The sequence below is a fragment of the Mus musculus genome, chromosome 16, assembly GCF_000001635.26.
Source record: "Mus musculus strain C57BL/6J chromosome 16, GRCm38.p6 C57BL/6J".
In the NCBI taxonomy this organism is placed as follows: domain Eukaryota; kingdom Metazoa; phylum Chordata; class Mammalia; order Rodentia; family Muridae; genus Mus; species Mus musculus.
The window spans coordinates 49,887,488-49,912,718 of NC_000082.6; the positions used below are offsets into that span (position 1 = coordinate 49,887,488).

General features: G+C 40.9%; 1 protein-coding gene across 13 annotated transcripts in view; it reads left to right on the forward strand.

The window, feature by feature from the left end:
• The window catches only part of Cd47 (CD47 antigen (Rh-related antigen, integrin-associated signal transducer)), a 61,176-nt gene extending 36,160 nt beyond the window's left edge, over positions 1-25,016 (forward strand). For 3 of the 13 annotated variants that reach the window (XR_003951763.1, XM_006521810.4, XM_030248986.1), the window contains 5 exons: positions 6,690-6,797; positions 7,882-7,974; positions 8,869-8,961; positions 10,553-10,645; positions 23,382-25,016. Coding sequence is in view for 10 of the 13 variants with exons in the window: in XM_006521810.4 (XP_006521873.1) it covers positions 6,690-6,797; positions 7,882-7,974; positions 8,869-8,961; positions 10,553-10,645; positions 23,382-23,386 (392 nt within the window). In the remaining 3 variants the exon portion in view is untranslated. Of the gene's footprint in view, positions 1-6,689; positions 6,798-7,881; positions 7,975-8,868; positions 8,962-10,552; positions 10,646-12,368; positions 12,414-19,293; positions 19,326-20,566; positions 20,592-21,215; positions 21,249-23,381 lie in introns of all 13 variants that reach the window. The other 10 variants (NM_001368416.1, NM_001368418.1, XM_006521809.4 and 7 more) reach the window with 8 other exon arrangements.
• The last annotated feature ends 215 nt before the right edge of the window (positions 25,017-25,231 follow it).

Here is a 25,231-nt window from a genome sequence, read left to right on the forward strand (position 1 = left end):
TTGATAGATGATCTTTAGTATGCACTCAGCAGCATGGCCATGAACCTGACTGTGAAAGCCGAGCTCTGCAAACAGTCTTGATAATAGATAGGAAAATTACCATCATACAGTGGCCTTCAAAACATGTTATCAAAAAAAGCCGCATTGGTGGTATGGTCCTGTGATCTTAGCATTACAGAACAAACACCAGAGCGACATAGTAAGAGCCTGTACAAAAATTAAAAATACAGAAAAAAAAAACAAAAAAACAAACAAACAAAAAAACCCCAAAAACCAAAAACCAAACAAACCAAACAAACAAAAAACCCAAACCTTTGAAAATATTAAAACTTCCCTACTATAGCTGTATTAGAAAACAAAAATAATACTAATGTTGAAAGTATTACATGGCAGATCAGACTGCTAAAACGTCAGTATTTTAAATGTCATGTTAAATATAGCTTGATGCTTTTTGTCTTGCTCTGTGGCTTTGGAAACAGAGCAGACATCCCCTGGTAAACTGTCAGGCTCCCTTCTTAGTTCCTATTAGCCTGCAGCTGGCAGCTTTATACTCTGTTTCAGGGTTCAGAATTCTGTGATGTGGTTTTTTTTATTTGATGTTTTTGTTGTTGGAGTTTGCTATTGTTTGTTTTTTTGTTTGTTTTGCCATTTGTTTTCCAGAGTCACATCCTCAGGGACATTCCCATTGTCACATGATCCTTAACTTCACTCGTGTTAGTGAGTTCACCATCCTCGAGCTGCCCAGGCTGCATCTGGAGTGGTGCTCCGTGGTGGCAGTGTCAGCATCCCCATAGCAGCTCTCCTGTAACTCTGCTTATGGTCTATTGCAATGTCACACGCAGTGCTCACACTTGTCATTTCCTGGCTCGTTCACCCCTCTTGCCCAGTTTCCTTTTTTGATGATACATTGAGTGCCTGTGGGCTGATCACTGGGAGACGAGGGGAGATATCATAACCAGGCGCTTGGCTGTCTGCCCAAACTTAGCATAACCATGCAGTGGCTGGTCTTCAGTAGTTGTGACATGATGACACTTCTTCTATTTATTTCATATTGTGAGTTGTGTATTAAAGACGTCTCATGGAGCATACTTCATGACTACTCTCTGGTTGCACTTTGGTAATGAAACTTCAAACTGTATTTGAAGGACTAGAGTTACACAAGTTAACCATGGGACCCATGCATGCCAGAAGAGTGTAACATGAGAGCTACTGGGATTTACTTCTGTGTATTCTAGACACCATTCATTTACTTTTTCTTCTTGTGCCCACTCAAAATTGCCCCACGAGGAATTTGGTTATCTCTTGGTGCTATTTGGGAAAATGTCACTATGATCATTGTTGGGAAATTTGAGAAAATCAATTTTCCATCATAAGAGCCTTGAGGACTCATGTAAGTCCTCAAAGCCTAGATTATTGAAAGTAACAAGACCTTTCTTTGAAAGCACTTGTAAACCAAGTGATGTTTTTAGGGGTTTTTCTTACTGAACAGGAAAAATAATTCGGGAGAAATGAGGGCAAACACTACATTGCAGTGGCGATTTCTATCCAAACCAGAGAACAAAAGTATTCTGACAAATATTATTACAGAAAGTCAGTCTGTGACCTGGTTGGTGACCCCTAATGGTAATGTGAATTTATGCTAAGTTTAATGTGAATTTTATTCAACAGTGTTAAGCTTGGCTCTTCCCTGGAGTGCTCATACGATCACTAAGCCATGTCGTTACTCACTGACTTCATTGTAGGAAGAATTGGGCCAAACTGTAGCACAGCATTCTACTCTTACATAAATAGAGTCACCAATTCCTTTACACTTTCAAAATCTGACAGCACTACTCATGAATATCCTCTGAAATTCTGAAAACTTTCATTAGACCAGAATAATTTGTCTTTGGGAGATGTCTGCTGGACATTCCCTTCTGTTGTGCTCATATATTTGCCATAAAAAAAAAAAAAGGCTGTTTTTTTTTCTAGGCCTGTGGACAAGGAATATGATCTTTTGTAGTGTTCAGCCTGATAAACTTATTTCATCAGAGAAGTTGGCTAGGATGTGGAATTTATTACAGTTATCTTACTCACTTCCAGCAAATAAACACTTTATGCATGGCAGTCCATTTTTCTCCAGCACCAGTTCCACAAGGCCTTCATCTTTGTGTGTGTGTTTAAATAATGAAATTGTACTTTGATTTTAAAAGTTATCATATGTACTTTATCAAATTATATTGAAAATAATATTGGTTTCTTCCCAACGGATGCCTAAGGATTCTAAATTACCTTGCCAGAGTTATCTGAAAGGAACAGTATAATAATTAAATCGATGGTTTGTCTCCCTTTATGATTTACTCTTAATCTGATATAAATTTTATCTCGATAGTATACCTTCTGTCTCTTCTCAATAGTCATGTGGCTAGGGACTATTTGAATGTCATGTCTTTTGAGCAAGTGTTAGATTTTTTTCTAGGTAGCCTCCAGTCTGTGTGGGCCTTTGTGGCTGCTCTGTATCTCACTTTTAGAGGATCATAAAAATTTAACATGAGAGATTTGATTTAACCCCAAATTGGCTTGGTTATTTTACTAGATTTCTTCAGCCACAACTCATGTGCCATCTTAATGTGTGCTCTGTGTCAGTGGCAGAGACCCGAAAAATCAGGTTTGTTCATAACATTAACTCCTCGTTCAGGTTGCTAGAAGAGCACACCTTTTTTTGTTCACTGGGATTGCAAAGGTTTAGTGCTCAAGGAACTAAGACTAGGCTTAGACCTATGCCTTCTGTGGATTGGTAGTCCTTAATTCTTGTTGAATAAAGCAATCTGCGACCTGTTCCTTGACTCGAACTAATAAAAGGATGTGTCACAGCATACACAGTAAAAATGTATAAATGATCCAACCTATCTTATTTGACATATGATATGAAATTATAAAGCATATATTTGAATTAGAAGAATATCTAATGTTATGGTTAATACTGTCACGTTGTGCCAGGCAAGGTGCTATACTCCTGGGATCCCAGCACTTGAGAGGCAGATGTAGGAGGGATGGAGAGTCAAGGTCAGCATGAGTTATACAGGGAGACTACATCACAAAATTGTATGATTTCCCCTGATAACTGCTTTTCATTGCTTTTCCTGTATCTGGTAGCAGTAATGTTAGAAACTTTTTTTAAAAATCTACAAATTCTGGGAGAGGAGTGGTGGCACATACTTTAATCCCAGGTTGATCTGGAAATTGAGTTCCAAGCTATCCAGGGTTGCATAGTGAGAAAACGTCTCCAGAAATAAAGCAAGGCCATCAATGCCGTTATCTTTAAAATGTATTTTAAGTGTTGATTTCAGGAGTTTTGGCTGAGGGGAAATCTTTAAAAGCACACACATTGTTGAAGTCACATGGCTTATTCTGCTGCATTACAAAATTATACTAGAAAGTTTGGTAAAAACCTTCCGTTAAGAAAACATTAAATTAAGATGGGTATGTCGTAAACACCTTTAATCCCAGCACTTAAGAGGCAGAGACTGGCAGATCCCTGTGAGTTCAAGGTCAGAATGGTCTACATAGTGAGTTCTAGGACAGCCAGGGTGACGTACAGAAACCCGGTCTTGAAATAAGGGAAGAAAGAGAGAGGAGGAAGAATACACTAAAATTATTTTTATCTTAAATGTTTGGTAAATTGCTTTATTTCATGTTGTCTCTTTGTGTTTAACACCTTGATAAATGGCATGGATAGAGATAAATCTACTGGTTAAGGAACAAGAAGAGACCACCAGCAGAAAACCTTGATGATTGGGTTCTTTGGAATCTCACTGTAGCTAAGAACACTGGTACCTAGGCTAAGTAGCTAACCTGGGCTAAGTAGCTAACCTGGGCTAAGTAGATAACCTTCCTTCCCTGCTGTGGGGACCCCGCTGAATGTGGTCTTTGTGAGCAAAGAATATGCACCAGAAGAGACTCCCTCTGAGTGTTTGCTCAAGAGACACAGATGTTCTTCCATTGCCTGTGATTATGTAAGGCCAAGTAGTATATTTGCTACAATAGCTAATTTAAGAAAATATCTAATTTAAGAAAATCAGGTAACCTGGAAAATAGTAGTTGAACTAGAACTAACATAACGTTTAACACATAGATTACCGGAAAGACTTTCTGATGTAATAGCTTATAGTATTTATTTGTTTGTTTGTTTGTTTGCTATAGGCATTATTTACTCTGCCTGAAGGGGATAAAGTTTATGTGTTGTTTAGACTTTTATTTTTACTAAGAATGATACCAGCCAGTGTCTCTGAATGAAATTAGACTGCATTCTAAATTCTTGTTAGTTTATTTAACTTGTTCATATCTCTTGCATTAATCCTGGAAGAGTCGCTAATGAACGCTTGTTTGAATGGGGTAGGTTTGAAACAGCTTTTCTGTTGCAACTTTTGCAGAGTTTTCATGCTATATTTAGATGGCAGTATATATGGAATTAGATGGAAAATGAAACATACGCCTAGAGACACACGTGTTTCCGCCTTTCTGAAATAGGTCTTTGTCTTTTGTGACCCAAACACTCAGTTTCTTTCTAGCTGGTATTTGAGCTTTGAATGTATGGAAAGGAGGGAAGCTGTGAAAACTTCTGAAGAGCCAGGGATGGGACTGAACAGTCATCTTGTGAGCTTCGGGGCTGAATAGAGGTCACCAACCAAACCAAAGCCCAGGGGTTTTGCCACATGATGTGCTGTGGTTCCCAAGAGTGTCAGTTACTCAGCTTTGTGGACCACTGTCTCCTCTGAAAGTGACTAGAACTCAGATTGGAATCAAAAGAATGAGTAGGAGGAACCTCTCCTAGTTAGCTTTAACTGTCAGCTTGACACAGCCTAAAGTCACCTGAGAAAGGATAGTGGAGGGATTGCCCAGACCAGGTTGGCCTGTGGTGAATTGTCTTGATTGATGATTCATGTAGGAGGGCTGAGTCCACTGTGGGCAGCACTATTCCCTATGCAGATGTGGTCCTTGGCTTTTTAATAGCTAAAGTGAAGAGCCAGCAAACAGTGTTCCTCCGTGGTTTCTGCTTCAAGTTCCTGGTTGAGTTCCTTCCCTGATGCTTCTCTGTGGTAGACTGTAATCAGTAAGCCGAAATAAGCCCTTTCCTCTCCTAAGTTGTTCTTAGTAAGAGTGTTTTATCACAGCAACAGGAGCGGAACTAGAACAGTAGAGTAATAAAAGTCTTCAGGTGTCTCCATGATAGATTTTTATTATGGTCATTAAGTACTTTCCCGATTTTGTTGTATTTAATCTGTTCATCATTTCAGTAAAAGAAAATTAAAACCAAATACAACGTTTAAAACAATTCCCTCCTGTATTAGTTACTTTTTGTTGCTGTGATAAAATATCATGACCAAAAACAATTTAAAGAAGAAAGAGATATTTATCTTGGCTTATGGTTCTAAAGGGAAAGTTCATAAGGCAGAAATATATGGCAGCCATGAAGCAGAGTTCACATCTTCAGCTTTAAACAAAGCAGAGGGAGGGAAGGAGAGAGACAGGGAGGGAGAGGGAGAGAGGAAGGGGGGACTGGGAAGTGGGGAATATATAAAATCTTAGAGCCTGCTTTTAGTGACCTGTTTCCTCCAGCAAGGCTCCGTGACCTAGAAGATGCATTACCTCCCCCAAACAGCACCACCTAGTGGTCACGTGCCTGAGCCTGTGAGGGGCACTTCCATTCACACCATCACACCCCATGGCTGCCAGCAAGCAGGATATCAGTTTACAGGTGGCACTAGAAGCATGTCAGTCACTTCTCCTGCAGCTCTCTGTTCCTGTCTTATTTCTGGTGGCCTTTAATGGTTTTCCTTCTTTCCTTCCTTCCTGCCTGCCTTCCTTCCTTCCTTCTTTTTTATGAAAAATATTCATCATTAACAAAACAAAAAGATCAATAGAGAGCAAAAGAAATTGTTGTGTGAGACCTACCATTGGAAATATTTTGTGTCAGCGAGGGAGATGGCACCTGAGACTGAGCCTGCATGATGATCAGTGATGCCCACCATGAATCCTCTTGAACCTTGGCAGTGTTTTTTATTTCAGTATCTTGGTTGAAAGTTTTAGGGATTTTTCTCCACTGGGATTTTGCGAGGATATATGATTTATTTGTTACTTTTTTTCTGTTCTCATTTTCAAATTGCATTACCTAGATTTCTAGGTGTCTTACTACATTTTTTTTTAAAGGACATTTGTTTTCTCAGTGCTTCTCTCTATGTAGCTATCTCTTACCAGCATTGTGTGTGGCTCTGCTGTGTTATGAATTTGGGGTGATTTTGCTCCTTGGGGGAAATTGAAAGTGTCTGGGAGCACGCTGATTGCTAGATGAGGAAGGGAGGACTCTTCTGACATCTAGTATGTAGGGTCCAGGTATCCTGCCATATTCTATGCACAGATCCACTGCTTTGGGGGGAAATGTGAAAAGGCTTAATGATGCTTCGATTTAGAAGGCCTTTTGTATGCAGTTTGATTGTATGAAGTGCAGGCAATAGAGTATCACCTACCCCTTCACCTTCCCATGGCCATGGCTTATAAAAACGCATGGGGGTAGGGGATGAGGGGCTAAGGAGTGGTGCTTCGGGGGCTTCTCACATTCGGAGAGTTGTCAGTGTCTCTCTCACGTTGTTTGTTACAGAAATGGCATCGCTTGCAACTGAGTTACATAATTCTTTGTTTTTTCTTTGAAGCACTCAAATATAAATCCAGCCATACGAATAAGAGAATCATTCTGCTGCTCGTTGCCGGGCTGGTGCTCACAGTCATCGTGGTTGTTGGAGCCATCCTTCTCATCCCAGGTAAGATGCATGGGTACCAGGATCCGGGCTGGGGGCTGAGGTGAGCCAGTATCCCAAAGGGGTGTGCATTGGGTTTTAGGGCTGCTGTGACAGCTTGTGGCAAGTGATGCAGCCTGAACCCTCTCTCAAGGGCTGTTTCCCCCTCTGGGGACTCTGGGGGAGAATCCTTGTCCTTGTTCTTCTAGCTTCTGGTGTTGACAGACAGTGCTTAGAACTCCTTCCCTAGGAGAGTTGCTCGCATCACCACCTCCTCCTGACCTCTGTGACCTCTGTGTCTGTATGAGGTCCCTCTCCCTGATCCCCTCTACACTAACTAGGAATTCAGGCACTCACTCAATTCAGGCCAGATCTTTTTCCATCCTTAACTTAGTAGCTTATCTTTTCCCATTCAGTGTTTATTCTGACAAATGAGGTTGTATTCGTGGTTCCTAGGGACAGGAAGGTGGGAATATAATCAGAGCCTCCATTCAATCCACTATAGAGGCAAAGCTCCCTGGCTAGGATGTGGAAATGGGCGTGAACCAGGAGCTATGTCTGTCTGAAGTGCTTGTTGCAGCTGAGAGGGGAAAGTGCAAGTGGAAAGAGAGGCAGGGAGACCGGAAAGAAAGCAAAGTCCTGGGCCTCAGCATGCCAGACCATAGCGAGCCACTCTTGGGGACATTGTGGCACAGGAGGCTCTTTGGGACAGATTTGGCAGCTGTGTTTGCATCCAGGCCTGAGGAAGTGTAGAGATCAGGAAATAGTAGGTGATTTGGCTTGGGGGGGGGGTTCGGGGGGGGGAGCAGACTGAATGCTGAGAATGTATGGTGCAAGGTGAGGCCAAGTTTATCATCTTGTAATCGTGTAAGGCCGTTAACGAGTTAAAGCCAAATAAAAGAGTTAAGATGTTGAGCCATGGATCCTTTCATTTGGCCCTAGATGAAAAAATAAGAATTACTTACTTTGTGTGGACTTTAGGAAAACATTTTAAGCCTTTCACGGTTTACAAGGTAGCACTGAGATTAAAGCATTTAGTAGAGTAAGTATATAACTTCACAAAGAAGTACCTAAGAAAATACCTTAAACAATATGTATTGACAAACAGGAGAAAAGCCCGTGAAGAATGCTTCTGGACTTGGCCTCATTGTAATCTCTACGGGGATATTAATACTACTTCAGTACAATGTGTTTATGACAGGTGAGTCTTTGTTCTTACAGTCTGGTTTTTGCCTTTTTCCTTAAAAGCAAAAATACTTGGTGAAAATAGCCTTGTATGGTTTTAACAGTTCAGTAGCCGCTCCTTTCTTCCATTGTCCATTGTGTTCTTAGTGACATTTCCCATTCAGATTAATTTTGAGGTTGCTAGGACTTCTCAAAAATTATTAGGCAGAAAGCAGGGTTTTTTTGCATATTTGATGGCATTAGTGTAATTTTAAAGTGTGGTATATTTTAATGGCTATTGCATGTTCTAATTTGGGGGCTTTTATAGCTGTAAGTCAGTATTAGAAGCACTCTTTCCTCTTGTAGTAAATCTTTGCGGTAGAAAGACTGGCTCTGTGAATGGGGTTATAAGTCATGCATTTCAGAAGCATGGTAACACTGAATTGTATAGCTATTCTAGCTGTAATCAATTTCATTTTTTGTGCATTTAAAAATAAGTCAAGGTCATATTTTTGTTACTGTTAAAGAGTCTGATTGAACCCTGAATCCCTAGGTTGTATTTAAAGGTTCATTAGAAAGGCACAGCTCTTGTCCACCCAGCGTGTAGAGGTTAGGTTTGGGTGCTGGGTTTTTCTCCCCCTCTGAAGGGTTGTGTGCATGTACAGAAGCCATTCATACCACACACCTTACAAGTGTAAGGAGCCTTGCTTCAGGAGTTTGGTAAAGACCTCCAGTCCCTCTCAGATGCCTGAAAGTAAAAGCTCGTGGTATGTGTGAGTCTGGAGCTGACATTCCTATGCGAAGGTTAGCTGGGAAACACGTCATGTGGCGAGGGACTGCAGTCCATCTCTCAGTGTGCAAATGTCCACAGGACTGATTGCTACATCAGAGTTCTCAACACGTTTCTGTTATGTCCTTTCCCTTCCCCCAGCTTTTGGAATGACCTCTTTCACCATTGCCATATTGATCACTCAAGTGCTGGGCTACGTCCTTGCTTTGGTCGGGCTGTGTCTCTGCATCATGGGTGAGTCACACTCTTCTTCGGTGTTTCTGAGCTGTCAATTTGTTTACTTTCCCTCCTCCTCCTCCTCCTCCCCCTCTTCCTCCTCCTCCTCCTCTCCCTCCTCCTCCTCTTCTTCCCCTTCCTCTTCTTCCTCTTCTTTCTCCTCCTCTTCCTCCTCCTCCTCTTCTTTTTAACTAAATTTTTCTTTTAGAATCTTTTCCTATGTGGGTACATAGGAAAGCCTAGTGGAAAGTACAGAGAGTTACCATATATACTACCCCTTTTCTATTCCCCATAGCCACATAGCTTCCCTAAGCATTCGCACTGGTACAGTAGATGAACCTACATGGAGACAATCATTCCCACCCTACATTAATAGCTTATATCACACTTGGTAACTGGTGTTGTACAGTACTTTCTGCGGCTATGACAGATGTGCAATGTATGCCCATTGTGATGTCACGTGGAATAATCTCCCTCGTGTACTTTCTGGTCATCTGTCTCTCCCCCTGACCCCTGACATCACTAACCTTTTTAACTTTCCACGTAGTCTTGAGTTTTTCAATGTGCCTTAGAGCTGGATGTATACTCTGAGGAAAGCAGAGATCTTGTCTACACACAATAAGGAGGTTACGTTTGTGCCTTTTCATGTGGGCTTCCTTCATTTTTAAATATTAATCTCAAGTTTCATCCATGTCTTTTTATAGCTTAGTAGCTCATTAGTGCTGGAAAATATTGTTGCCATAATGTGTTTAGGATTTTGCATTCACCTACTGAGGGGCCATCCTGGTCGCTTTCCTCTTTTTATGACAGATGAATAAAGCTACTGTAAACATCAATGAGCATGTGTTTTTGTGGATATAAATTTTCAGCTCTAGTTGGCTAAATACCAAGGGCTGTAATTTTTGCATTGTGTGGTAAGGTACAGTTAATTTTTGTAGTAAACTGGCAAAGTCTCTTTGGTAACACCATCAGGGAGGGATATTTTGCTTTGCTGCGTGTTTTTCCGCATTTGGAATTTTCAGCCTTTTTTTTTTTCAACACTCCCCTCCACACACACACACACACACACACACACACACACACACACACACCAGTATCAATAGTATTTTTCCCATAGCTACAAGAATGCTGCCAATATACGGCTTCTGAGATGACAGCTCTCATAGCCAACTATGGTGCCTGTATTTGTGGGAGAACTTGTCAGATAACCAGGCTCTGCTTGAATGGTACCTTTCACTTTACCTTGACTTTATTTTTTCACTAATCTTGGTACAGTAAGAATACACTGTTAAAAATGCTTTTTTTCGTATTAATAATTAAGCTATTCTAGTGAGCTAGTAATAAAGATATTTGTATACTGTGTACATGTGGATAAAAGTTTTACTGGTCATTAGAATAAAACATAATATCCTCCAAGCTGGCATTTGCTGGGGTATAGTTCAATGGTAGTACTGTTTGCCTAGTATGTAAATCTAGAGACTCTACAACCAAACCTAAAGAAAAAATATACTTGATATTATTCATTACTGTTGATTCCATTAAATTAAGCTTGCTTTACTTTATATGCATCTATAGCATATATCTAACAATATTTCATTTGTCTCTACAGCATGTGAGCCAGTGCACGGCCCCCTTTTGATTTCAGGTTTGGGGATCATAGCTCTAGCAGAACTACTTGGATTAGTTTATATGAAGTTTGTCGGTAAGTTAATCTTACTTTTTAAGCCTCTGCAAAGAATTTCAGATACTTAGAAAATAGATTTTGTGCATCCTTTGAGCTGGGGGTAGGAACCTATTGATGTCTTCAAAAAGGAGAAAATATAATTGAACAGATGCCAATTAAACAGGGTGTAGGCATGTGGATTTCTGCAGTTTGAGTTACAACCTAAGAAAGAAAATGGCTCAGTGTGTTAGGAAGAATAACATTTATTTTTATAAGCAAAAGAGGCTTATACCTTTGGAGGCTCCATATTAATTAGTATGGAAGGTCCGTCCACTGTCCAGGTTCCTCTTGCGGAGCTCTTTGTCTCTCTGGACTCTGTATACACTGCTTGCATACACAGACTCCCCTCTGGAGAAAGGGCCTGAAAATTAAAGCCTCTCACATCTATATTTAATATGCAATGACTTCCAGTGCACTGCTTTAAAATGCTTCTGGTGAAAACCCAGTATATTAAAAGAGATCTTTAAATTCAAGATTTTACTGCCTTTAAAATCAGCTTGTAGTAAGTGTAGACTTGAGTTCACCACTTGTTGCTTAATCTGTCAATCTCGAATATGGGTTTTCTGCATTCTTATTATGAACATGTTTAGACAGAGATAAGTGCCTTTCGTGATGCCTGCACTAGAGTGTGCCTCGCGTAAGCTACACCTGGCCCCGGCCATAGGATGGATGAGTCGTCCTTAAAAGAAGTAGTTAGTTATTTTTATGAAATGATAGCACTCTCTTCACCATGGAACAAGAGACTCAAACGCTATGTCATTGAAACAAATCAGTATGTCCAGTGTACTCTTAGATGAACTTCTTCTAAAAATGAATACAAAACATTGAATAGTATAGCCAGTCTATTTACCCGAGTATTTATATAAGACTTTCAAAGCGTTTTCCACCTTTATTTCTGAACTTTAATTCTTAACCTCTGATCATGAAATTTGATCTGAAATATATATATATATATATATATATATATATATATATATATATATATATATATTCTTTTCTCTTTAATGTTTTTATGTAAAGAACTGCAAAGTCTACCTGCCTTTAGTTTGTGTGTTCCTAAGTTTTAGTTGTCCCTTACTGAATCTTCCCGACTTTATGCCACATCAAGCACAGCTAAGACATCTGTAGCCGGCTGGCGTACCAGAGCTGACTCTGATGCCTTGAATTTTGGATGCATATTCTATTTTTGTTAGTCTTCCAATCAGCCTGTGTCTGGACTTGGGAGCTGACACCGCTGATTTGGTTGCTCCCATGAATGCTAAGAACAGTATGTGACCTGCAGTATTCACACAGCTCCGATGCAGTGGCTTAGGTGTCTCTCTGGCTGGTGGCCAGCTCTCCGCTCTTATTTTTTCCCCTCCCTATCTGGAATGCATCCTTTTGCTCCCAGGCTTCCATATCTGATCAAGAGTTCTGCGCAGCATTGCTACCATGAGCACTGCCATTGCCCCGTGGCTGCCTTCTGCCTCTGATCTAGAACTTTCTCCATGGCTCAGAGCTCTGTGAAGCTCACAAAGCTACAGTAATTATCCAGATTACTGTGTTAAATTAAAGCAAAGTGAAGTCAAAGTACCCAAGGTGTTTTCTTTATGATGGTTTGCTAGGTAAATATACTATATGTAATGTAAGAGTTTAGTACAGTTTTATTGACACTTTGAACTTATTCTAAATTAACTTTTCGAATCAACTTGTCTGACACCAGAGTGGAGAGAGACACCTTCGGTCAGTTGAGAGGCAAGAAGGAAAGGTACAGAATGGTTGCTGCTCTGTAGCCACTGTGGTAGACTTAGGACAGTGAGTGTGCTTGGCTTATGTGTCCTGACTGCTTAAATCTAAACATACGTAGCATTAAGGTTGCAAATTTGAACATTCTTATCAGAAAGTGAAAGTCTTGTTTCCAAAATCGTTTCTGCTCGTTGCGGACCCCATTGGAGAAGTGGGTGGCTTTTGATTTGAATGTAATAAAATCTCCAGATACTTTTTTTTTAAGTTCTCTTTCTAAAGTTAGTTAATATCCCTGTGATAATCATAACTTATATTTTTTATGATCTCTGAGTTTAAATTTGTAGCCTTAATTGCAATTTTAAGGGATTTGATTTTTAACGTTTGCTTTCTATAGCAAAGTATAACTTTTAAATTGTATTGTACTTTTTTCTTATGAGAAGGATTTTAATTGTATGAAGTCAGAGAATTATAACTTAATATGAGCACATAAGAAAGATTAACAGAAACTGACTGAACTCACTGTAGCAGAGCTTGTTTCTGTATAGAGCAGCTGTAGTCATTATTTGTATGGCACAGGGCTTGCTTGTTTGTTTTTAAAGCCTTTACTATTCGGCAGTGGAGGGGCAGGTACAGCTGTTCTGATTCAAATCCACTTGCTGGGATTCAGAACTGCGTCTGCCACAACGTCTCAAGTATTCTGAAACGATACAGAAGCACACATATATTGTGTGCATAATTATTCACATATCTTTCCTCATCTGTGTTTACAAGGTGTATATAAATCACTAGAAAAACTGTTCCCGAGGAACTGAAAGCCTGCAAGCGTATTTATGGAGTGTAGTCAGGTATTTTAGAGTGAGAGCAACATACCAAGAATCATTGCAAGACTGCAAGTAAGCGCGCATGGAATGCTTAAAGCTTTTGAGTTTTGAGTTTAAAATGAAAAGATGACTACCAGTGCCCAGGCTCATGACACAAGATAGCAACAGACCAAGCATGCCCTTTATTTATCACATGGCTTATATCACCATTAGAGAGAATTGACCCAGGTAAAACTAACTCGTGCACAGTTAGTTCTATAACATCCAAGGATCGTGACCAACTAGTGTCCCTCATAGCCACTGTTCCTATAGTTCTGTTCAAAATGAGCTGGCCAAATTAGACTTGAAAGGGAGAACTTAGCAGCCATCTAGCACTAGTGAACAGGAGGCTAGCAAGACAGAGCGCACCTTAAGAATTACTTACGATGGACACATTTATGAGTGTGAATCTAACTCTGAGATGTTGTTATCTCTGACCCTTGTTGTATGCAGCATTCCTCAGGAGATGAATAGATTTCCTGAATAGGAAAACAGTGGCAGGTCACTGTTTGGCACGTGATAACCCCAAAATTCAATTTGGGGACCCTGTGAGTTCTATTGGGGTTACTTACAGGAGCAGGAATGTCTCAGAAAACACCAGCATTACCAAAACCCACTTAGCATGGGTGGCAAAGGCCCATAAAAACCAGATCCCTACCCAGCCTTCAGGAAGCACAGTATGTTGGGGTGTCCTGTGCAGACAGCTCAGTTGCTCTGAGCTTCTTCCAGGCAGCTCTGATGATCCATTTTCTAGGCAGCCAGTCTGGTCTGAGTCTAGGCAGCACAGCTTGTCTGAGAGTGATGAACAGCTCTCTTTCCTGCTCTTAGAAGCTGGGAGAGGGAGGAGCCAGGTGAACCTGGTTTCAAGGGCTCCCAGGAGCAGCTTTTTTTCTTTTTGACTCCTTGAGCCTAGAGAGCTTCCCTGTAGGGTAGAGGAGGTTTTACTCTAATAGGAAACTGCTAAACAAGAATGCTTTGTATTACCACTGGTCTTGATGGTCTTGATGGTCACAGTGCTCTATCTCAGTTTAGTTTGCTGTAGAGCCTGTTGGGTGTGGTAGATCTCTACCACTCTCTGCCATTTTCAAACAGAGGTTGCCTTTTTGCTTGGATTCGAGGAACAAACCCTCCCTGAGTGCCACCACAATGAAGGTCACTCATTAAAGCCAGCCATGATGAGGCCCGGTACATAACTGGCTTCACAGGAGAGGACATTGTGCGGCTTAGATGTTGGTAGGACACAGCACCTCTGAACCATCCCACTGGTCTCAGAAACCAGCATTGGTTACTGCTCTGCTGTCCTTCATGGTCGCTGGCATCCGGCCCTGCAGCCTTCATCGTTAGCAACTATCTCATCCTTACCGTTAGGTCCCTATTTTATTTTTCAAAATTTCATTTATATTTCACTTTTAGTAGTCAGGCATATACGTTATACGAAACATAGGACTCAGCAGTAAGATACAGTATGTTTGTCTTGGAATACAATCATCACTAGCGAAGAACAGCTTGAGAAGAATCCCTACTGAAATATTTATATATTTATCAGAGTCAAACACTATTGTCCTTGGGGGGGGGGTTACTTCCTCATTTTTTTCTAAATAGTGAGCTTTAATTCAATGGTCCTTCTTATATCAACAGACAAATTTCTTGAGGAAAATGGATATTCTGAAATCTTACAGTTAGCCGTATTTTTTTTAAAAAGAAAAAGAAGTTTCAATTGGTTTCATACTCAAAGATGCCAGTAGGAAAGACTAATTGCTGTTTAGTCATCCTCAGATCAGAACATTTTAGTGGTATAATTTGAGCAGGACAGACCACCAAAAGCCAAGAAGTTAGCTTTAGTATGCATTCACCTCTCTCTTCAAGTAACACTGTCTCATTGGATATGAATAACTGTATTTATATCATTTCTGCCCTGCCTCTCCTTCCTAATACTCCTCCGGTGCTCCTGCCTCAAATTCATGGCCTCATACTCTTTAATTATTTTATCTATGGGTAAGGTAAATGTGTAATCCCAACCTGCTGAGTTCGTTTAGGGTTGTCCATACGTATGCATCCATGACTGACCCCTTGGGATTCACTCATCTAGAGGAGGCTTATCCCCAGAGAAGACTGACTGATCTTTCCCTCAGTAGTCATGAGTTGCCTGTCGCTCTTCACTGAGGGGCAGGATCCTGTGAGATTTCCCCCATCCATGTTGTCACGCCAATTAGTGCAGTCATTATGCAGGTCTTGTTTAGGCAACCGTATTGTTGAGATGTCATGGGTGCAGCTTCCCTGTTCTATAAAAGATGCTCTGGGGGGGGGGGGGTCATGTATATTACACACAATGCTGCAGCAAACATCCCAGTCATCTGATGTTAACAGGCTTTCTGTCCCCTTCTTCTGTAGTGTTGCTAACCTGTATGCTAAACCACAGGTATAGGGATCATTTTGTAACTTCATCAGTTTTGGCTAGGCACCCAGGATCATCAGTTGTCCTCTGTATATTGACCAGTTGTTTCTGTGATCATCTCCATTTGCTTCAGAAAGAAAGTGGGAACTACATTTAGCTGTGAGTATAAGGATAGGTTTTTAGGACACAGGTCTGCTTAGGTGAAGCAGAAAGAGTGGGCTCTCTTCTGGGTCCTTGGCCTTACCAGTCATAGGTGGTTGGCTACGATTAACCATATCAAGTATGAATTCCCTCCTATTGATCAGGCCTTATATCTAGTTAGATAACTGCTAGTTAACCTCAGTATAGACGTGCCACTACCACACCTTAGGGTATATCTTGCTGTTATGGCCATTGTCATGATTCATGAGTGTTACAGCTGGGCAGGATCATTGATTGGTTTTCTGCTTTGGCAGCTTTCTTAGCTCCATGCTGTACCCTGAGATCTAGTCTTTTAAAAAAGAGACTTCCATTGATCTAGCTTCATTCCTCAAGTCCTGAGTCCAAAGTATGTGTGTCTTCAGCAATAGGGTGTTATCTGCCATTTTGAGGGGTAACCAAGGGCCATGCCAGTAGCCTATATTGTTTGGGAAGTCCTTGAACTCCCCTGACCAACAACTTGAAAGGTTTCTCATGCTTTGTAGTAGGGTTTTTGGTTCATGGTCTATTGCTTTTGGGGGCAGTATTGTCACCCCAAGTAGCATGACTTCATTTAAATTACATGTGTATGTATATATGTAAACACACAATTGTAATAAACATAAAATAATGACTCTTAATTTTCTAAAATCTTTATTGTTATTGGCCGTTATTTATCTTTTGAAATATTCATATATGTATACAATGTGTGCTGATCATATAGACCTCCAACTGTTTCCCTCCAACTCTCTCTGGGACCCATTAACCCATTTTCCTTCTGACTCCATGTGTTCCTTTTTTAATCACTTAAAATTATTATTATTATTATTATTATTATTATTATTATTATTATTATTATTATTGATAGTCTTCCTAGTCCAGTTAATTCTGACCACATGTGTGTGGCAGTATTTTTGCCAATAATCATAATGATGATAATGATAGTCTCCTGAGACCAATTAGTGGAGCCACATCCCCAGGGAAAACTGATTTCTCTCTCCCTCAGCAGCCATAATCTGCCAATAGCTCATTATCTAGAGATAGAGGTCCTATGAGTCGTCCTCCAACCATGCTGTAATTTTGGTTGGCCAGATCTTGTACAGTTCTTGTGTAACCAACTGCATCTGCTATGAGATGGATGTGTCTGTGAATGACTTCATGTCCTGAAGGCAGCGTTTCTTAGCTCTCCTTCCACCCTCCAGGTCATTCAGTTCAGTCTTCCGAGACGCTCACTGGGCCATGGGTGGAGACAGAGGGTCATCTATGGCTGAGCATCCGGTCACTGACTGACTCTCAGCACTTTGGCTCCTGATGAGTCTGCCTTCACCACTAACAATTGCAAACGGAAACCTCTCTGAGCAAGGTTGAGAGCAGCATAAATCTGGCTTCCCCCGTGACTCTCAGTAGAACACCGTTTTTTTTTTTTTCTATTTTTGAATTTGTGCACACACTACTGTGCTTTCTCAGTCTTTTATCACTGAATGTGTCCTTCGACATTCTCATACAGGTGTTTATAGAATACATTCTGATTACTGTCACCCTCCATGTGGCCTTTCCTCAGCACCCCATCAACCCACTCTCCTCCCTGCAAATCTCGTTGCTGTATTCATGAGATACAGCATGGAACTCTTTGTGTTTTAAGACTCAATGGGTTTAACCAGGGCCATCTAAGTGACCATGAGTTTGGAATGGTCTACTGGAGCCCGACAGGCTCATGAGTATTTATTCAGCTGAGGGAATGCCTCTCCAGGGCTCAGAATCTTTCCTTAGCCATTTCTTTGATGGAAGGGATCCAGGCCTCTTGGGTCCCCCTCCCCCCCCATCAGCACCTGGCTTCTGACAGGCCCAGTCTTGTTGAGGTGTACTGCAGGCAAGTGTAATTGCGTTGGGTTCATGGTTAGAATGTGTGTAGCATGCCCAGAAGATAGCAGTCATGTAGCTCTGGTTTCTGTCGTCCACCCCTTATCTTCCTTCTGCCCTTTCTTCCCCAGTGTTCCCTGGGCCTCAATGGGGGATGGGGTAACTGCCTCATTTATAGCTGAGCACTTACTTCTCCCTGTTACTTGAGTTCAGTTTACGTAACTTAAGAATGACTGCATTTTTCTCCCAATCTCCTGCCTAACTGTGTGATACACTCCATAGCTGCTTCTTTCTTCATTCCCACCACTCCAAATTCTTCCTTGCCTACTTTCTCTCTTCTTTTGAAACCTGTCCCTCCTATCCCTATGTTTCTAGTTGTTTGTAATTTAACCTCTTCTAATTCTAGTGGTAATGTGATGTGTATGTCTGGCCTGGTGGCTGCACTTTTCCAGTTTGAGAAAGCCTGGTCTTCATTAGCGTTAGACGCTTGCTGAGTCTGCACGGGCAGGGTAGGGGAACTTGGCTGTCTTGGGCGTGCCTCTGTGTGCTAGCCAGTTGGGTTTCTGTGGAATCCTATAAGCCCTAACACTGTTTCTCGGCAGTCCAGAATGACTGGGAAATTACTCTGCATTGCTCCTGCCTTAAAACTACATTGTGTATTCCGCTGTGGCTCTCGGAGTGCTTACACTGTTTAAAAAACCTGGAAGCTTGGAGTTCTCAAACTGAGATGGGTGGGGTAGGAAATTGTGCCTAGGAAAAGAATCCTGAGTTGTTGAGAGACTATTTCTGGTCACGTTTTCCTGTTCTTGGGACACAGGCTATGTGTTAAGACCTGCTTTCCTTGCTCTCTATGGCTCCCTGAACTGGTTTTACAAGGAAGTTTTCTTTTCTTTTTTCTTGTCTTTTTTTAAAACCAGTCTAATGTTGTTCTTTTCCCTCTTGTCATTTAGTTCCTGCCCTCTATTATTGCATCTTCATTAGCTAATCTGTGCAGAAGCAGTAAAGGTTGCAACTCAAAACACCAGGGAGGAATACACAGAGGGAGGAGCCCTGGTTTGGTTTGAAACTACCAATCTGGGGTAGCTCTAAGCTCGAGGGAGGGAGGGAGGGAGGGGGCGTTGAAGGGCTCATGCTTTGTTGTAGCGTGCTAGCTGCCTAGAGCTTTGAGGACTGGGAATATGAGAGAAAGGAAGAAAAGGCTGCTCAGTTCGGAACAAGGAGAGTGTGTTGAGAGAGGGGAAGTCACTCGTTGCCCTATTCTGGCCATCCCAGCTGGGAAGGAGAAAGAGATGGTACCCTGGTAACAGTGAGTAGTTGACAGCCTCTCTTCAACATGAGGTATGACAGGTATCTGACATGAGAGAGGCATGTGCACATGAGTGAGTCTATTTTTTTTTATTTGCTGTAGGCATCTCTTTGCTTTTCTCCTGTCAATGCATTTAATCAAGAGTCCTCTGTAGTTTTCAAGTAGACCATCAAAGCTACAACTCCTGCACTGGAGTCTCTAGTACCTTCTGGCTTTAGTCCTGAACATGTATGTTATCTTAAAATTAAGTATTATATTGCTTTATGTATCTTATTGGTTGCATTTATGCTTTTATTTATACCAGCTTCCAACCAGAGGACTATCCAACCTCCTAGGGTAAGTCCAAGTTTATGAAATTAATTAAAAGCAGTTGTTTGGTGGATTAAAATGAGGGGTTGGAACATTGGACTGTTTGGTTCTATGCTTAATGTGACATCAAATTAAGGCAATGCTGAAGTCATTTCAGGGCCTGTGTATGAATAGGTCTGTTTGTGTCATAAGATTTACCTTGAGGCATTTAAGTACTGATGAGACAGAAGTGTCCCTGTAAGTTTGTACTCCCTATGTAGATGCAGAATCTATGAGGGGGAATATAATTATCTCTTCCATCAGCAGGAAGCTGATTCCACTGTGTCTCCCCATCTGTTGGATTTGTGTGATGTGAGTTTATAGAGTGACAGTTTTGAGCACGACATTAAGGAAGAAAAGTTTGTGTTAAATTGACTTCCTTAAAAAGTATAGTCTGTAAGGTATATGTTGTTGAAGAGATCCATTCCAAATAATGACCTACGATTTTATCAGCATTTTTCCTTCCTAAAGGTTTTATTGTATTTGAATACCTCCATAAGGTCTTTGGGAAAATTCTAAGAAAAAGATCAAATTCAGGAGGAAATGTATGAGAAAAAAAATTACTGTATAAACTCACCATGGTGACAGACCTGAGAGTTCTTACATGGAATTAAGATCTGAAGTGGGAGTATATTGGACTCAGCTTCCTGTCCACAGTGACTGGCAGATAACTCTGGCAGCCTCTAAGGACACGCCCAAAGGGCGGGCTTGGGAGAATGTGTTAATTCACCTCTGCCTCTTATTCTGAGGAGACTGGTGACACAGCTGTGTTAGCCACAAGCAGCTAACAGTTCTCCTAGAGCCGCTTAGAGATAACCTAAGCAATGGACCGTTAAATCCTACCAATTTTCTTGCTGTTACTGAGTTCAATTTGCATGATGTGAAAATGATTCTGCTTTGCTACCATCTCTTATTTAACTGTGTTTTCTATCTGTTACTGCAATTTGCATGTTTGTACATTAATACTTTTATAAGAATTTCTTGAACTGAGAATGGTGGGTGGAGTAGGGAATTATTCACAGAAAAAAATACTAAGAGAATAAGGCAGCTATTATTAAACTATTAACTAGCCTTGGGAAGCTTTGTTTCATTAGCTTTTGCTGTCTCATTTTGCTTTTAGACCATAGGATTCTCCACTTATAATACAAGTTCAATGATAGTGTAAGTTTTAGCATAAAACACATAAAGTAATGTACATTTTCTATAAATATATTTTAAATATTTTCCAGAAAGCTGTAGAGGAACCCCTTAACGGTATGTGATCATTATAAGTCTGGGTCTATTAGCAGATCGTAATTTGAACTGATCCTCAAAGACGTTAGAATGCCCACCAATCCCTTGGGAAGAATCCAGTTTGGGAGTTTTGTTTGTTTGCTTGCTTTTTTTGTTCATATGTTTTCTGGCCTTGATCTCTCAATACTTTCTTGATTCTTCATCAGAAATTGGCAGTGTTGCTTTTGTAATGTTCTCACTGTCCCGTGCTATACTGAGTGACATTTGGGCAAGGGGACCATTGAGCCTTTTTTTTTTTTTTTTTTTACTGGACAAGATGAAGTGTCACACCCTCAGTAAAGAATCATCCCTGTGGCTTCTGATTTCTAGAAAAATCCAGGCTGCCACTATGGAGTGATACCAAAATGTGTCACTTACTTTCTATGTAAATCTAGATCTGTATTCCCCAGAAAGTCTGTTTGCTTTTGTGGGTGCTGTGGGTGTGAGCTTTGCAATGAATGATAGCCTCAAATGAGTCTAGCTGTCTAGTTAAGGGATACTTGGCATTGTGTTGTTGGCATATCTGTTTATGTTGAGATTATTTCTAACTGTGAAATCTTACTAACTTGCCTTCTGACTAATTGCCTGCTTGTTACTAATCCTCAGCATTTAAAGAGTCAAAAGGAATGATGAATGACGGTAAGTATTAAGTTTGCATGTGATTGTGCCCTGGTTGATGCATGGACAGATGAGTTTTAGAGCTCACCCATGGTTGTGCACTGGTTGACACACATGGATGTTTACAAAGGAAGCAGAGAGCTTTCTTGAAATTACAACTTTTTTTAAAGAAAATGACAGGGACATTGTCAATCATGAATGTCCCAGTTTCTTGGTGTTTCCATCTTAGATCTAGCTTGGTGTTGTGTTCTTTTTTTTTTTTTTTTTTTTTTTTTTTTACCTGTGACAGTGTCATTTTTTCTGTAGGTAGATAAAGAACATAGCTCGTAGGGTCTCATGGATGGGAACCTCCTGGTTCCTCAGCGGCTATGTTTGGTGCACATATTTCAGGCCATGCACCTGTTGACTGAGTGTTTAAAACTCCTTGCATAAGGAGTGTAGATATCCTGGCATATGTTTGTCTCACCTTGATGGAGTTGTATACTTGTGGAGAGATTTTGTTGCATTTCACACTGGGGGTGATATATCTACTTTTCCATGCAGAAACTTAGTCCCAACCATGTGGGAAAGGATTAGAGAGAAAAAGACTTCTCTACACACCCCAGCTTTCCCCTCTTTTCTGAACTCCAGATCAACAGCAAACACATGTTTCCTGAATATGACCTATGCATGTGCTTGTTAATACTTCCCAAAGAAGTCCGTAATAGTCTATGATTCTCCAGCCCCATTGGCATTTAGTAATTCCATTTGTAATTACATTCTATTTTCAAAAAACGTCTTCATGCCGTCAGTACTTGCAACCCATCCTTTTCTCACGGAGGCTTTGCTTTATATTTTACTGCTGTAAAGCCTGTGACCTGCCTGTTCACCTCCCTAACAAAGAGTTGCAGGTAACCGAGGAGGCCTTCTTCCCTAGAGCACAATTAACTTCTGCATAAGATTAAAAACACTTCGATCATGTGTTGGCTGAGCTAAATTTAACGCAGGCTCTGGCTTGACGGGAAGTCCAGAATGGTCCCATGGTTACAGGCTTTTGTCGTAGCTTTGAAATGTGTGTTTTGCTACACAAGCTGCTGCTACCTAAAAATATTGTTGTAGTGGGAACAAGTGTACACCGTGCCAGGGTTCCTGGCGTGGCTTTACCGTGTTTACCCTCTGTGTTTTGTTTCTCAGCTATTGTGGTCTTTCTTCTACCTACCACAGTGTCAGGTTTCTGTGAGTGGATTATAAATAAATAAGTAAACTTTTCTCCATTTGCAGAAAACCAGTGGGAAAACTTTCACTGCCTCTTTGTTAATTATCTTTAAAATGTGACTTTTTTTTTAAGTCACTGTTTCAAGAGATGTCATAAAGAACTGTTTGTTACTTTGGTTTTTTTAGTTCTTTGTGTAGCACATGAGGTGGTCTGTGAGGACCTTGAAAAGGCCCTGAATTTTGTCCATGTTTAGCTGATCACAGTTTGTTTTTTGTTTGTTTGTTTGTTTTGTTTTGTTTTGTTTTTTGTTTTTGTTTTTTGTTTTTTGAGACAGGGTTTCTCTGTGTAACTCTGGCTGTCCTGGAACTCACTCTGTAGACCAGGCTGGCCTCGAACTCAGAAATCCGCCTGCCTCTGCCTCCCGAGTGCTGGGATTAAAGGCGTGCGCCACCACGCCGGGCGACACAGTTTGGTTTTTAAATGCTTGTTACGGGCTGTGTCTTCTGATGTCCACCCTGGACTCACGGCGTACAGATCACCCTGAACAAAGTTCAGGGCACCTTCCCAAGAACTTCCTCTTTACCTATGCCGGATCACAAGTCTGTTTCACTTATATTAACCGAATGCTGTAAACCTAAAGTGAACATGGTAGAATATTATTCTTGGATCAATAACTTCTGCTTTGAAAAATCAACATCTCATGCCTTGTATTGAGCTTACCCAGCAAACCAAGGTTATCAGTCTGTGTTGATTTTATTTTCCCATGCCATTGGCATTTTACTTACCAAACTGAAAAGGCTAATGATTTGCCTGATTTCTGTCTGTGACCTTTACAGATACATTTTCATTATTTTTGATAGAATATCTCAAACAGTTTCAAGCTTTAGCAACAAGTCATGTCTCAATGCATAGGAAGTGGACGTGAGTAGTGACGAAATGTTGATGTTTCTGTTTTCCAGAATAGGTGAAGGGAAGTGACGGACTGTAACTTGGAAGTCAGAAATGGAAGAATACAGTTGTCTAAGCACCAGGTCTTCACGACTCACAGCTGGAAGGAACAGACAACAGTAACTGACTTCCATCCAGGAAAACATGTCACATAAATGATTACTAAGTTTATATTCAAAGCAGCTGTACTTTACATAATAAAAAAAATATGATGTGCTGTGTAACCAATTGGAATCCCATTTTTCTATTGTTTCTACTCAACTAGGGGCAAACGTTTCAGGGGCAACTTCCAAGAATGATGCTTGTTAGATCCTAGAGTCTCTGAACACTGAGTTTAAATTGATTCCGAGTGAGACTCGCCAAGCACTAACCTGAGGGTTAGTTACCCAGAGATACCTATGAAAAACAGTGGTATCCAGCAAGCCTTAGTAAACTCAGGTTGCCAGCAGCTTTGCCACTTCCGCTGCTAGCTGAATAACAAGACTGCCACTTCTGGGTCATAGTGATAGAGACTGAAGTAGAAAAACGAATGTGGTTGGGCAAATCCCGTGTGGCCCCTCTGTGTGCTATGATATTGATGGCACTGGTGTCTTCATTCTTGGGGGTTGCCATCATTCACACACACCCCTTTGACATACAGTGCACCCCAGTTTTGAATACATTTTTTTTGCACCCTGTCCCGTTCTGCTACTTTGATTTGCGTTATGATATATATATATATATATAATACCTTTTCTCCTCTTTAAACATGGTCCTGTGACACAATAGTCAGTTGCAGAAAGGAGCCAGACTTATTCGCAAAGCACTGTGCTCAAACTCTTCAGAAAAAAAGGAAAAAAAAAAAAAGCTATAGTTGTAACATATGTATTCCAGACCTCTGGTTTAAAGGCAAAAGAAAAAAAATCTACAGTGTTTCTTCTCATGTTTTCTGATCGGAGGCATGACAAAGCAAGACTGAAATCTGAACTGTGTCTCCTGCATGGCAACACGTGTCTCCGTCAGGCCCTCGCAAGGCCCGGGGAGGGGGTTCTACGCCTCTTGTCTCTTTGTTGCATGCTGAACACTCATCGCCTTCCTACTGTATCCTGCCTCCTGCAGCCTCCCTCTTCCTCCTCCTCTTCCTCTTCCTCCTCTTCCTCCTCCTCCTCCTCTTCCTCCAAGTTTGAAAGGTCAAACAAAACTACCACATTCCCTACCCAGTTAGAAGAAAACCACCGTCCTGACAGTTGTGATCGCATGGAGTACTTTTAGATTATTAGCACCTGTTTTTACCTCGTTTGTGGGCGTGTTTGTATGTGCACATGTATGAAGTCGGCACATGCACCTTCTGTATGGGCAGAGGCGTGGCATCTACAGAAGAGCAGATGCCAACTTTGTGCTTTTAGTGAATACATTAAAAAAAAAAAACCAACGGTCCTTATTGAGTGGAATTCTATTTGATGCAAATATTTGAGCTCTTTAAGACTTTAAAACTAGATAATGTGCCAAGCTTTTAGGACTGCTCACCAGTGCCCTCTGAAGAAACACCAGTACTTTTTCCTGTTTGTGTAATAAAGGCATATTTGTATTTGTGTTTGCATCACTAATGGTTATTTCTTCTTAGTCCACTGAATGTTTCCATGTGCCTCTCGTATGCCAAACTTTTTGTCATCTTTCATGTGGGGACCAAATGGTTTGTCTGTGGCAAACCTAAACCTATGACCTGCTGAGGCCTCTCAGAAAACTGACCACAGTACCAAGATAGTACTTCGCAAAGAAAAGTAGGTTCCCTCCCTGGTTTTGTAGCTGTCGCCAATATTAGCGTAATTCCAAGGAGCTGAACGCCTTTATATAAATCTGATGGCACCTGATGCTTTTAGTT